General features: G+C 53.0%; 1 protein-coding gene and 1 long non-coding RNA gene across 6 annotated transcripts; one reads left to right on the forward strand and one right to left on the reverse strand.

Annotated features, from left to right (window-relative positions):
- Positions 1-2,142: 2,142 nt before the first annotated feature.
- LOC311587383 (asialoglycoprotein receptor 1-like) lies at positions 2,143-6,671 on the reverse strand. 5 transcript variants are annotated; one of them, XM_084764112.1, is made up of 10 exons: positions 6,389-6,671; positions 5,592-5,662; positions 5,058-5,146; positions 4,117-4,233; positions 3,689-3,784; positions 3,535-3,606; positions 3,255-3,341; positions 3,016-3,167; positions 2,833-2,939; positions 2,143-2,555 (listed from the first exon to the last, which is right to left on the reverse strand). In XM_084764112.1, the coding sequence occupies exons 3-10, from the start codon at positions 5,125-5,127 to the stop codon at positions 2,399-2,401; spliced, it is 858 nt and encodes a 285-aa protein (XP_084620238.1). In that variant the 5' UTR covers positions 5,128-5,146; positions 5,592-5,662; positions 6,389-6,671; the 3' UTR covers positions 2,143-2,398. The 5 variants fall into 5 exon arrangements, with proteins under 5 accessions (XP_084620238.1, XP_084620237.1, XP_084620239.1 ...); XM_084764111.1 differs by lacking the exon at positions 6,389-6,671 and having other exon boundaries at positions 5,592-5,739; XM_084764113.1 differs by lacking the exon at positions 6,389-6,671 and having other exon boundaries at positions 5,058-5,194; positions 5,592-5,725.
- Positions 2,465-3,892, forward strand: LOC311587386. Its single transcript, XR_014775841.1, has 3 exons — positions 2,465-2,575; positions 2,986-3,297; positions 3,756-3,892. It is a non-coding gene; the product is annotated as an uncharacterized lncRNA (long non-coding RNA).
- Positions 6,672-12,923: the final 6,252 nt, after the last annotated feature.

Below are 12,923 nucleotides of genomic sequence, written 5' to 3' on the forward strand. Positions count from 1 at the left end.
CGACGAGTCACAGCGCACAGCCGGCCACACTATCAGAAAGAGAGACAGCGACAACGTTCTATACAGCACTTGGGTATAGTGCCATAATTTTGTTCTGTTTTGTTTTGTTTCGAGACAGGGTTTCTCTGTGTAGCCTTGGCTGTCCTGGACTCGCTTTGTAGACCAGGCTGGCCTCGAACTCACAGCGATCCACCTGCCCCTGCCTCCCGAGTGCTGGGACTAAAGGCATGCGCTGCCACCACCACTACCTGGCTTGTGTATAGTAATTTCTAATGGTCAGTGTTATAATCCCCACATGTGCCAGCTGGGGAGGTGGCTGAGTCAGGAAAGTACTTGCCACCAAAGAGCTAGAACCTGAGTTTGATCTCTAGCACCCGTGAAAAAAAAAATAACAACAACAACAACAACAACAACAACCCAGGCACAGCATTACTTGACAATACTCCCAGCAACAGGGTGGCAGAGGCTGAAGGCCCCTTGGGCTTGCTGGCCAGCGAGCAGAGCCAGATCTTCAAGCTCCAGGTTCAGTGGGGGACCCTGCCTCACTGGGGAGAGAGTAATTGAAAGAAAGACACTCACTGCCATCAACCTATGGCCCCACGTATGACAGCATACGTGCACACACACAGAAGGCATGTACAGCTTCAGCTTGCGATGAGTTCATCACATGAGATCACTCGTGATAAATCATGAAGCACCTGCATGCTGTCCCTGTGGAACTTTCCATTAGATGCTGTCTAGGGGTTTTCTTATATTTTCTTTTTCTTTTTTTTTTTTAATGGTTATGTATAGTAGATTTATATGACATGATTACCTCCCAGTTTGCGTCTTTCATGTAAATTCTTTAAAAGTCATTTCTTGCCAGGTGTGGCGCCGCACGCCTTTAATCCCAGCACTCAGGAGGCAGAGGCAAGCAGATCGCTGTGAGTTTGAGGCCAGCCTGGTCTACAGAGTGAGTCCAGGACAGCCAAGGCTACACTGAGAAACCTTTCTTTAAAGATTTATCTTACTTTTAATCGTGTGAACGCGTGCCTGTCTGCATGGCTGTATGTCACGTGTGTGGGGTTGCTTGTCAGATGCCCTGGAGCTGGAGCTACAAGCTAGCAGGGGCTGCCTGTTGTGGGTGTCAGGAATCCAGCTTGAGACATCTGGGAGAGCAATCCAGGTTCTTAACTGACTAGCCAACATCCTAAACACGATCCGCACCCAGCAGCTATTTCTCCAAAGTGTGTCACTTGCATCATATACTCAAGACAGTGTCCTTGTGAAGGGGCCTGAGTGACAACGACGTCCTAGCACAGCTGCACGTGCAGCTGCAGCGGGAAGGCAACAGCTGCTGGCTGCTGGTGCGCAAGGCAGAGAAATGCCTCAACCAGAAGTGACATGTGTTTACTACAGTGTCTTTGCACATTTCTCTGCTGAGCTTTTCTCTGGTGACTTTGTAGTTCCTTATAAGCCTGGATATTAATTACTCATTATAAACCTTGCAAATGCTTCCTCCAAGTGTGTTGCTCATTTCTAATTTTAGTTGTCAGACTTGCCAGTCTTTTCAGTAGAGGTATTGCATTTTGTAAAATGAATATGTACATACTGTATCATTAATATACACATACATATATACACCGATGTATAGGTATATATGCATGTATGTATATACATATATAGACATGTGTGCGTATGCACCATTTCTGATACTTTGGTCTTGTTTATGGGCAAACATTTTGCCCAGCTTTGTTAATAATTCCATGTCTACAAGGTGTCCATAACTGACTTGTCACCACTCCTGTCCTTGGCTGCTGTTATACTAAATATTAATGCTTTGGCCTCTTGTGTTTGTGGCCCTGAGTTGAGGGCTCACCGCACTTATTCGGTCTCCAGAGCCGTTTCTGTGTGTCTCGTTCCAGGTCTCTGGTGCACTCAACACAGGGGGCTGCAGTCCTCTTGAGGCCCTGCCACACCCCCAGACAGAGGTCAAAATCAAGCCTGCTTCCTCAAGCCGGCTTACCTGGACAAAGAAAGCCAGGCTGTGCTGCCCAAAGTCCAGCCTGTTCTCAGGGCACTGCGGCCGGCCTGAGGCCTTCCCAAGCCCGGCCACCCCACGCCTGCTTCCTAATCGCCAATGACCAGACGGCCCACGAATGGTTCAGTATACTTCTTCTTTTTTTTTTTTTCTTCACTCTAAAAAAGGGGGGAGGGTTGAGCACAGCAAGCCGCACACTGCACAAAGCTTCGTAGGTTTCAACAGTTCCACCGCAGCAGGCGTCATGCCGCATCCTCAAACACCCGTCTTTGCCCTCCCCTTAAAACCCAAGATGTGGAGACGCCAAGGTAGGGCCTCCCAATGCTAAACCTCTGCAGCTCAAGGCATTAAGGAAATAAATTAGGGGGAGAGCGGCTCCTAACGGGTCTTGCCCAGGTCTGTCTCACAGACCCAGCGGTAGGGCCTCCTGCACACGTCATCGTTCCAGCGGCCGTCGTTGGTGAGGTGGGCACAGTCCTCGCCCCCTCCGAGGCCATGGCCGTACCAGTCATCGGGCTGCCCAGGTCTCCAATTCCTGCAGACGAAAGACTGGCTGTGAGCAGTGCTCTTCCCCGAGGATCTCCAGCCTTGGGAACGCAAGTGGGAAGGCAGGCGGGGAAGGCAGGCTGGGAAGGCAGGCTGGGAAGGCAGGCTGGGGAAGGCAGGCGGGGAAGGCAGGCTGGGAAGGCAGGCGGAAGGCAGGCGGGGAAGGCAGGCTGGGAAGGCAGGCGGAAGGCAGGCGGGGAAGGCAGGCTGGGAAGGCAGGGCGCCCCCACCCAGGATGGCGCAAACCGCCGCAGGCGTGTACTCACTTGAAGCTTGACTCGTAGTCAGTCCCATCCACCCATTTCCAGTGCCCGTCCTGGTCATTGAGGCCAATCCAAGTGTTTGTAGGGCCCATGTGGTGCTGGACAAATTTCTGAGGGAAGAAGCAGAGCCGGTAACCTCTCCTTTTCACCATCCAGTGTCCCGGAAGAACCCACTGGCAGCCTCACCTGCTCCTCCAAGGAGGCCACCACCACCAGGTGCGCGTTCTCCAGCCGGCAGTACTTGTCAGCATCCGCCCAGGGCTTCCCGGCGCTGGAGAACCAGTAGCAGCTGCCTTCGTACTCAATCCAGTTGACCGGGCAGCAGGTCCTTTCAGAGCCTGAGGTGGGGCGTGGAGGTGAAGGGCTGAGGTGCTACCGACTGTGGGGTTGCTCAAGAAAGCGGGGCTGGTAACCCCGCCCCTCACCATTGCCCCGAAGTACAGCCATCTGACAGCTTAGGCTTCGCAGGTCAGACACTAACTGCTTCACGTGCAGCAGCAAGCTCGAGTGATCTGGGGTTGGCAGAGGGACAGGAGGGGAGAAGAGACAAGGCGGGGAGCAAAGGAATTAGGCAAATGTTAACCAATCGTCACAGCCTTTCCCCTCCCCCCCCAACCTCCGATCTGGGCTGAGAGATCTGGCCCCTCCCCCATGCCCTCCCCTCCCCCCTCCCTCTCTCCCTTCACCTCGCCCTCACCCCCTCACCTTCAGTCAGATCCTGCTGCTGTTTCTCCAGCCGCGACTCTAGTAGCTTCATCTTTCTTCCCACGTTGCCCGCTAGAGGAGAAACGCTTGGTGTCCTGACAACCCCAGCCCCCCTCAGCCCCGCCCCCAGGCCCCAGACCAGGCGCCCCCTCACCCTGTGAGCTCAGGGCCTTGACCTGGTCCTCAGTGCTCACGGTGAAGTTGCTGAAATTCTGCTTTAGAGCCAGCAGGTCGCCCCGGAGGTGGGAGTCTAGGCAAGAAGTGACGCGGATATGAAAAAACAAATTGGGCTGGAGGCATGGCTCAGAGGTTAAGTGCGCTGACTGGTATTCTGGAGGTCCTGAGTTCAATTCCCAGCAACCACACGGTGGCTCACCACCATCTATAATGTGATCTGATGCCCTCTTCTGGCCTGCAGGTGTACATGCAGGGAGAACACTGTATGCATAATAAATAAATAAATATTTTTTTAAAAGAAAAAACAAGTTGTCTGTACCCACCCACCGCTGCGCGCGCGCGCGCACACACACACACACACACACACACAGTTGCCCCCTTTCTCTGCCCAGCCTGGTCACCCACTTTGGGATGAGATCACACAAACAACCACCAGCAACAGGAGGCCGATGGCCAAGGAGAGCAGGAGGAGGCTGGGTCCAGAGCAGAGGCGCTGCAGGAGCGACGGAGTGGGAGGCGGACCTGCAAGAGAGAGGGTTTCAAGGGTTCACCGACCCAGACAACCTGGTGTAGACGCCGGGGTCCCAGGAAGAGCGCAGACTAAGCTCTCCCATAGACTAAGAAGAAGCATATAGATGAAGAAATGTGGGCAGTGGACAGCCCTGTAGGGTCGGAAGCAACCTAAGATGGTGAAGAAAAAGGTTATCAGGAGTGCGACGTTTTGACCTGCCCAGCACAGCCGAGGCCCTGAACCTCTGCTGCCACCTGGTGGCATGATGGTGTCATTACAGACGCTGAACTGCGGCTAGGAAGTCACCAAAGCGTGGGAAAGGCGCATTTCTTCCTTCCTCCGCGAATCCTGAACATCTTTGGCTGCACGCAGGGAGAAAAGGCGAGTCCCGTCAATCGGAGTGTGGGCCTTCTCCTCCGCTTTTCCTCCCCTGTGCTCCTTCTAAGTACACTGCCCACCTAGGCTACCTCAAGAGGCCTGTATTGTTTCTGCTCACACAAAAATCCCTCCTCAGAGGACAAAGAAGTGGCCGGGAGGGGTTTGCACTAGATACAGGGTGCTTCATCTTCCATCAGAATGGAGACCTCTCCAAGGTCCTCAACCTTGGGCCAGGCTGATCCCCACCACAGCCACCGCCACCGCCGCCACCGCCACCACCTACAAACCATCAAAACTGAGGGGGAAGAGGGACCTAACTTCAGAAGGGACTGGCGGTAAACTCATCTCCAAGCCTTCAGTAGGCGCCACACCTTGGATCCACCCATCAGCCAGCGGGGAGCCAGGGAGCCAGGGGCTGAGTCAGAGGGACAGCGCCTCTGCACGGGAGCACCCTCACCTCTCCGCAGTTGGTGATGGTCACTCTCGTCATTGTCCAGGTGCTGGAAATCTTGATAATCCTTTGTCATAATAGCGCCGCAGCTGGGCCTAGGACAGCCAAGCTTAGAGCCGAAGCCAGGGCTAATGGACCCGGAGCTGGGAGAAGTCCAATGCCCGCTTACATCCGGACAGGGTGAACACGCTTCCTTCTTCCCCAATCTGCTCCCAAGCCCAACATCCAAAATCTATCCTCTAGCCGGGCACGGTGGTGCACGCTTTTAATCCCAGCACTCAGGAAGCAGGGGCAGGTGGATCTCTGTGGGTTCAAGACCAGCCTGATCTACATAGTGAGTTTCAGGCCAGCCAAGGCTACATCCTGTCTAAGAAAAATCTGTCCTCTCCCATTTACACAGCGTGTGTGTCTGTCTGTCTGTCTGTCTGTCTGTTTGTCTGTTTGTCTGTATCGCATGTGCAGGACCCCTCCACCCACTCTTTCCTGGCTGCCACCCATCCATTCTCCCCCCCACCCCCACCCCCGCCCCGGTTTACTTACTGAAAGTCCCTCAGCACCACACAGGGCCCAGGCTAAGGAGGGGGCTGAAGTCTGAAGAATCAGGTAGATTCCTGGGCAATGTGAGGGGAGAGGACAGGGTCCACCCAGGGCCCCTGTGTATCTGAGCCCGCTGAACCTGGCATCACCAACGCCAGGACTTTGGACGGTAAACAGAGGTGGAAATAGATCTGGAACTGGGGCAGGGGTGGGGGTGGGGTGGGGGGGTTGGGGGTGGTGGCACTTGGTGTAGAAAAAAAGCATGGATGGGCTCTATTCTATGTCTCAGAAAAGAGGGGTCTACACACACACACACACACACACACACACACACACACGCATGCACACACACGTACACACACACACTCATGTATGCCCCCACTTTAATACTCTTTACCTGTTCGTGAGGAAGACAGGCCTAAACAGGCTAGGGTGCAGTTTGCTGGTTCCCCTCAGAGCCCCTCCCCCCTTCAGTTCTGAATTTCCCAGAATTGTCCATATCGCCAAACATCCCTGACGAGGATCAGAGGCACCAGCTGTTTCCCTGCTCTTGCCCAATCCTGACCTCTGACCTTGGCATTAGAGTTAAAGCTGTGGCTTCCTGGGGGCTCAGCTCAAGGCTCCTCAGCCCCAGCCTGACCCGCTCACTGCCCTGCACACCTCCAAGCACACGGAGGCAGCGGAAGGAACTCTTCTCCCGCGGACTTTGCGCCCTGGGCCTTCAACCTCCTCACCCTCGCCCCAGCGAACAGCGCGTTCTGCAAACAGGAAAGCCCTGTATGCTGCCTTCAGCACCTCACCCAGAACAGCGTCCTTAGCTGGTCCCAACACCAGGTCCCCAAGTCCCCAGAGATGCTTAAACTCGGCCCCTGTAGTCCTGAGGGCTTCAGAGAGGCCTGTCAGAATTCAGCTTCCAGCTTGGAAAGCGAGCAGTATTAAACACAGGCCTCCTGTTAGGCTGCAAAATGGAAACCAGACCTCGGCTGTGGCCGTCAAAAGCCTGTGCGCTGTTCAGGAAGGCATCGCTTACATAAAGGCAGCGCTCTGTGTGTCCTTGTTTGTCTGTGTCCTAAAAATCCTCATGTTTTTACACGGACCGGGCTTGCTGCCAGCGATTTTGGTGAAAATTGGGCCATTAATTTAACACTCTCTGATTTTTTTTTTTTTTTTTTTTTTTTTTTTTTTTTGCCATTTAGTTTATTCTGGCAAACAAAACAGATGCAGATCCAATGTGAATGGCAGTTACACTCATGGAGGTAGCGGCTAGCAAGGAGCAAGGTGGAGGTAAGGGCGAGGGAGCACCTCATCTCTAGATCTCTGAATGCCGGCGATGCCTTGGCATTAGCTTGCAAAACTGCAAAACGCCGTAAACTCGGGAGCTTTCCATCTTTCCTCTTGCACATTGTTCTGAAAGAAGGCATCTTGAAATCTGGTTTGTACCCTAGAGCCAGTGCCTAAGCTCATGGATGAGAGTGCAGCATTGGGCTAGTGGTGAGTGTGCGTGCATGTGTGTGCATGCACACATTTAAATAAGTGTAAGTGTGGATTGTGGGTGTGTGGGTGTATGGGTGGTTTTTCATCCCTTGTCAATAGACTTCTACCTAGGGAGATACATTTTATACTGTGTGTACAATAGGCCCGTCCCATTTGATATCTGTATTAGTCACATATACAGAATAATTACCCCAAATCTTAGCAACTTAAGCAATGAACACAGATCATCCCATTGTGCAGCTGACTCAGAATCTCTCCTGAGGATATGACCAATATCTCAGTCAGCGCTGCGTTCATGAAGACAGAACTAAGGCTGGGAAACCAACTGCCAACGTGACTCGCCACATGGCAGGCAAACTACTGCTGGTTGCTGCTTGAAGTTCTCTGTCCCTCAACACACAGGCTCCTCCATGAGGGTGTCCTCATGACATGACTGCTGGCCTAGCCTCAGAATAGCATCCCACCATCCCTGCACTGCCCTGTGGTCTCCCGGGGCAGCCATCCCATCATCTCTGCACTGTCCTGTGGTCTCCCGGGGCAGCCATCCCATCATCTCTGCACTGTCCTGTGGTCTCCCGGGGCAGCCATCCCATCATCTCTGCACTGTCCTCTGGTCTCCTGGAGCAGCCACCCCATCATCTCTGCACTGTCCTCTGGTCTCCCGGGGCAGCCATCCCATCATCTCTGCACTGTCCTCTGGTCTCCTGGGGCAGCCATCCCATCATCTCTGCACTGTCCTGTGGTCTCCCGGGGCAGCCATCCCATCATCTCTGCACTGTCCTGTGGTCTCCCGGGGCAGCCATCCCATCATCTCTGCACTGTCCTGTGGTCTCCCGGGGCAGCCATCCCATCATCTCTGCACTGTCCTCTGGTCTCCCGGGGCAGCCATCCCATCATCTCTGCACTGTCCTGTGGTCTCCCGGGGCAGCCATCCCATCATCTCTGCACTGTCCTCTGGTCTCCCGGGGCAGCCATCCCATCATCTCTGCACTGTCCTGTGGTCTCCCGGGGCAGCCATCCCATCATCTCTGCACTGTCCTCTGGTCTCCTGGGGCAGCCATCCCATCATCTCTGCACTGTCCTCTGGTCTCCTGGGGCAGCCATCCCATCATCTCTGCACTGTCCTGTGGTCTCCCGGGGCAGCCATCCCATCATCTCTGCACTGTCCTCTGGTCTCCCGGGGCAGCCATCCCATCATCTCTGCACTGTCCTGTGGTCTCCCGGGGCAGCCATCCCATCATCTCTGCACTGTCCTCTGGTCTCCCAGGGCAGCCATCCCATCATCTCTGCACCGTCCTCTGGTCTCCCAGGGCAACCCTCCTCGCTGTGGAACAGAACTACATACAAGAACTACACACAAGTCCCAGGAGGCCAGAATCCCTGGGACCATCGAAAGACAAGGAACACATCCCAGGAAAACACACACTCAAAGATGTCTTACTGGTAGCACTGCATGATAAACACATTTAAGGGCTGAGTTGCTACACCACGGGGCCATGAAGAGTTGCAAGTTGGCCTGGAAATGTCGCTTGGTGATAGAGAGTTTCCTTAATGTGCCCAAAACCTTGGGTCCAAGCCCCAGGACTGCATGAAAGGAGAGGGGAGGAGTGCAGGCCAGACTGTGGTGAGGCCACACATACCTACGGCGTGCAGCGGCCTCGGGGTGGACACGGGGTCAGAGGGGCTAAGTGGCCCAGAGGCAACGAGATGGGTAAGGAGTGTGCCTTGAAGAGGTATACCTTATCCTGGGAGTCTGTCTCCGCCTCTGCCCCCCAAGGCTGCTCTACAGTGGTAAGCAGCCTTCTCTGCCACACCCCCTACCCGGCCATGATGTTCAGCCTCGCCACAGGCCCAAAGTAACGGAGCCAGCCAACCACAGCCTAAGCCAAAGAAATCTCTCCTCCTTTAAGTTGTTTCCTCAGGAATGTTTTCCCAGCAGCAGCAACAACATAGACGACGTCCCTGGCCAGGGGAAAGCAAAGAACGGGGCTGCCAGCTCAGAGCTGAAAGTGACCAAGCAGAAAGAGAGAAATGAGTCTCCTTTGGGGGAAACCAGGTTGCGAGAGGCCTGGACAGCTACAAGGCTGAGAAGGGGCTGGCCCTGGTGAGTGTGGGGGCGCTAAGGATGAGCAAGGGGTACGGAGGACTGGAGGACCCCAGAGCGGGATGTGGAGAAGCCTGTTCTCTGACAATTCTGGGCTCCTCTGAAAAGTTGGAGTAATGCCCATCTCAAGGGTTTGTCGAGTCAGCTTTACTTTGTTCCGGGCAGGCCCATACCGAGTGCTGTGTGCCTGCTGCTTCCTTTATTCTCACCAGCAGCCCAGCAAGAGTTGGATTGTGTCTTGGTCACTTTTCTCTGGCAGTGAAGTGACAACATCACCAAGGCAACTTTTTTTTTTAAGATTTATTTATTGTAAATACGGTGTTCTGCCTGCATGTACACCTGCAGGCCAGAAGAGGGCACCAGATCTCATTATGGATGGTTGTGAGCCACCATGTGGTTGCTGGGAATTGAACTCAGGACCTCTGGAAGAGCAGCCAGTGCTCTTAACCTCTGAGCCATCTCTCCAGCCCCAGGCAACTTATTTAAAATAAAATAGAATAAAGCATTTAATTAGGGGCTTGCTTATAGTTTCTGAGAATGAGTCCATGACCAATATGGCCGGGAATATGGCAGCAGGCAGGCAGACATGGTGCTTGGGCGGCAGCTGGGAGCTCACATCTGACCCACAAGCAGGGGACAGAGAGCACAAGGCTGGGTGGGCATTTTAGACTCCAAAGCCGTCCCTGGTGGCACACCTCCCCTATCAAGATCACACCTCTTAATTCTTCCCAAAACAGCTCCACCAACTAAAGATGAAGTGTTCAAATATATGAGCCTATAGGGGCTATTCTTATTCAAACCACCACAGGTTAGGACTCTCATGTCAAAGCCGGGCGTGGTGGTGCACTCCTATAATCCCAGCACTTGGGAGGCAGAGGCAGGTGGATCTCTGTGAGTTCGAGGCCAGCCTGGTCTACAAAGCATGTCCATGACAGCCAGGGCTACATAGAGAAGCCCTGTTCTGAAAAAAACAAAACAAAAACAAAACAAAAAACAAAAAACAAAAAAAACCCCAGGGCTAGAAAGATGGCTCAGAGTTATAAGAGCACTGGCTGCTCTTCCAGAGGTCCTGAGTTCAATTCCCAGCAACCACATGGTGGCTCACAACCATCTATAGTGAGATCTGGCGCCCTCTCCTGGCCTGCAGGTGTACATGCAGGCAGAAAACTGTATACATAACTTTTAAAAAATTTTTTTTAAAGAACCAAAAACAGAAGAAGGAGGAGGAGGAGGAGGAGGAGGAGAAGAAAAAGAAGAAGAAGAAGAAGAAGAAGAAGAAGAAGAAGAAGAAGAAGAAGAAGAAGAGGAAGAAGAAGAAGAAGAAGAAGAAGAAGAAGAAGAAGAAGAAGAAGAAGAAGAAGAAGAAGGCTCATGTCAAGGAAAGAGGGGGTTAGGATCCAAGTAGCAAAGAGCAGGGCTCTGCTCACTACAGAGTGCAAAGTTGAGGCCCAGAAGATACCTCAGTCTGAGCTGCTTCCCAAACTCATGTATGACCTTGGCCTTGCCCCAGACTTAGAGGATGGTGGAAACTACTTGCCAAGGCACCCGGCACCCTTGACCTCCAGCATCTGGCCCCAGAAGATCTCAAGATGAGGGGACCCAGCACTGAATTCCTGTGAACCCCATAGCTAGGAAGTGCTGAGCTGAAGCCAGAGAGATTATCCAAACAATGATGGCATGAAGCTGGGAAGACAGGGACAGCCAGGGCAAGGAGACGGACCTACACCAAGGGTCCTCGGGCCTTCGGCGTCCCAACGCCATAGGTGACGGGCTACTAAGTCATGGTTAGGACGCATAAGCTATGGAGTCCAGCAGGGCCCCTCTCCCTCCTGTCTAGCACCTCCCTATTGTTTTTAAAATTATCTGTATTATCGGTATCATCAGTAGGCCCAGCTAGCAATCAATTAAAACACAGACACCTGTTATGTTTTAAAATAGCCTTAGCTAACCTGGGGCAGGGCAGACATCAATCCTCTAAACCACCTCCCCTAGTGGGGCAGGCATGGGATCCCTGCCTCAGTCCCATGACATCTGTTTTTACTAACTTCTATCAAGCTACCTCCCATCCATAATTTCAAATACTTGTTAATGCTTTTTATCTGGGCTGGATTTTCTTATCTATGTCGGCCATGTGGTGTTTTCCCATCCAGCCCATGGCGGCCTTCCTCTCCTCTCTCCACCTCAGGTCTCCTTCTGGCCGTTTTTCTTTTTTCCCAGAATTCCTCTCTCTCTAAGCCCCACCTATCTCCTTTGCCCTGCCCAGGTAGGCCGGCTTTTTATTAAGCAAAAGGTTGGGTCACACAAACAGCCAGGAGTAATTAGCATCAAAACACATCAAACCATCCCCCAATGCCTCCCCAATTTCACTCTTTCCAACCCACACATACCCCAAGTTTGCAGCCTTAAGAGCAAGTGGGGTTCTGTGGCCCAAGTCTTTCTGTCTCTTTCCCTTCAGAGGGCGACGATTCAAAAACACATTTTGAAATGCTGTATGCTATGGAGCTTATGTACTTTTCAGTTTTATGCACTCAGTGAAGAGACCCAGAGGAAACACACTCTTGTGACCACTTCCTACTGTGCACCACATCCAAGGCTAAAGGCTTTTTGTCCCATTTATTACTCTGTGAACCCAGCGAGGTAGGCAGTCACTGCAGCCATGTTACAGGAGGGAAACAGCCCAAGGGGCTAAGCTTCTTGGCCAAAGTGTCAATGACACCACAGTATCCTCTCACGTCAATGTGGGCAACTGCCTCTAGGCTCCCTAGCGCCCCCTGCTGTATGTCCCCTACTGGGACCAAAATAGAATCCTGCCACCCTCACAGCTTCTCTTTGTTTACTGTTGGTTTTGTTTTGTTTTGTTTTGTTTTTCTTCGAGACAGAGTTTCTCTGTGTAACCTTGGCTGTCCTGGACTCACTCTGTAGACCAGGCTGGCCTCGAACTCACAGCGATCATCCTGCCTCTGCCTCCCGAGCGCTGGGATTAGAGGTGTGCGCCACCCCGCCCAGCCGTCTTTGTTTTCTTAACATGTCTTTAGTTATTGTGTGGATGTGAGCATGCAGAGATCGGAAGACAACTTCCATCCTTCTGCCATAAGGGTCCCCTGTGAGGAACTGAACTCCTGTCATCAGGCTTGGCCGCGAGCACCTTTTCCCTCTGAACCCTATCTCCAGCCCCTTTAACAGCTTTCCACGGCACTAGAACGCCGTGGGGCTGGAAGCCATGTAAAACCCTAGGAGCTGGATCCTGCCTACTTCTCTCCCCCGTCCTATACCCCGGGGCCCCCTCCGCCTTCCACTCTGCCAACCCCCGTTTGTTGCTGCTCTTCTTGGCACACTCCTCCACCTGTCTCTGCCGCCATTTGTGCCTCAGCACAGGATTGCTCCGAGGGAGCCCACACACATAAACTAGCCCTAGACAGGTGTCCAGCGGGCACTTTATTTGCTTAATAACATCCATCACTTCATGAGGATTTGATGAAAGACATAAAGAGGGTAAGGAAAGAAAAGCCAGGATTTGAATCCAAGTGACTTTGGAAGACCAGGCTCTTCTCTGCCTTCTGGGGCTGGGAGGTGCCTCAATGGTTAATAACACTGGCTGCTCTTACAGAGGACCTGGGTTTGACTCACAGGACCCACATGGTGGCTCACAACCATCAGTAACTCCAGTCCCAGGGACCTGACACCCTCTTCTGGCCTCCGAGGACACCTGGCACGCAGATGGTGCACAGACACAAATG

Source organism: Acomys minous (assembly GCF_964271855.1).
Source record: "Acomys minous genome assembly, chromosome: 16".
Taxonomy (NCBI): domain Eukaryota; kingdom Metazoa; phylum Chordata; class Mammalia; order Rodentia; family Muridae; genus Acomys; species Acomys minous.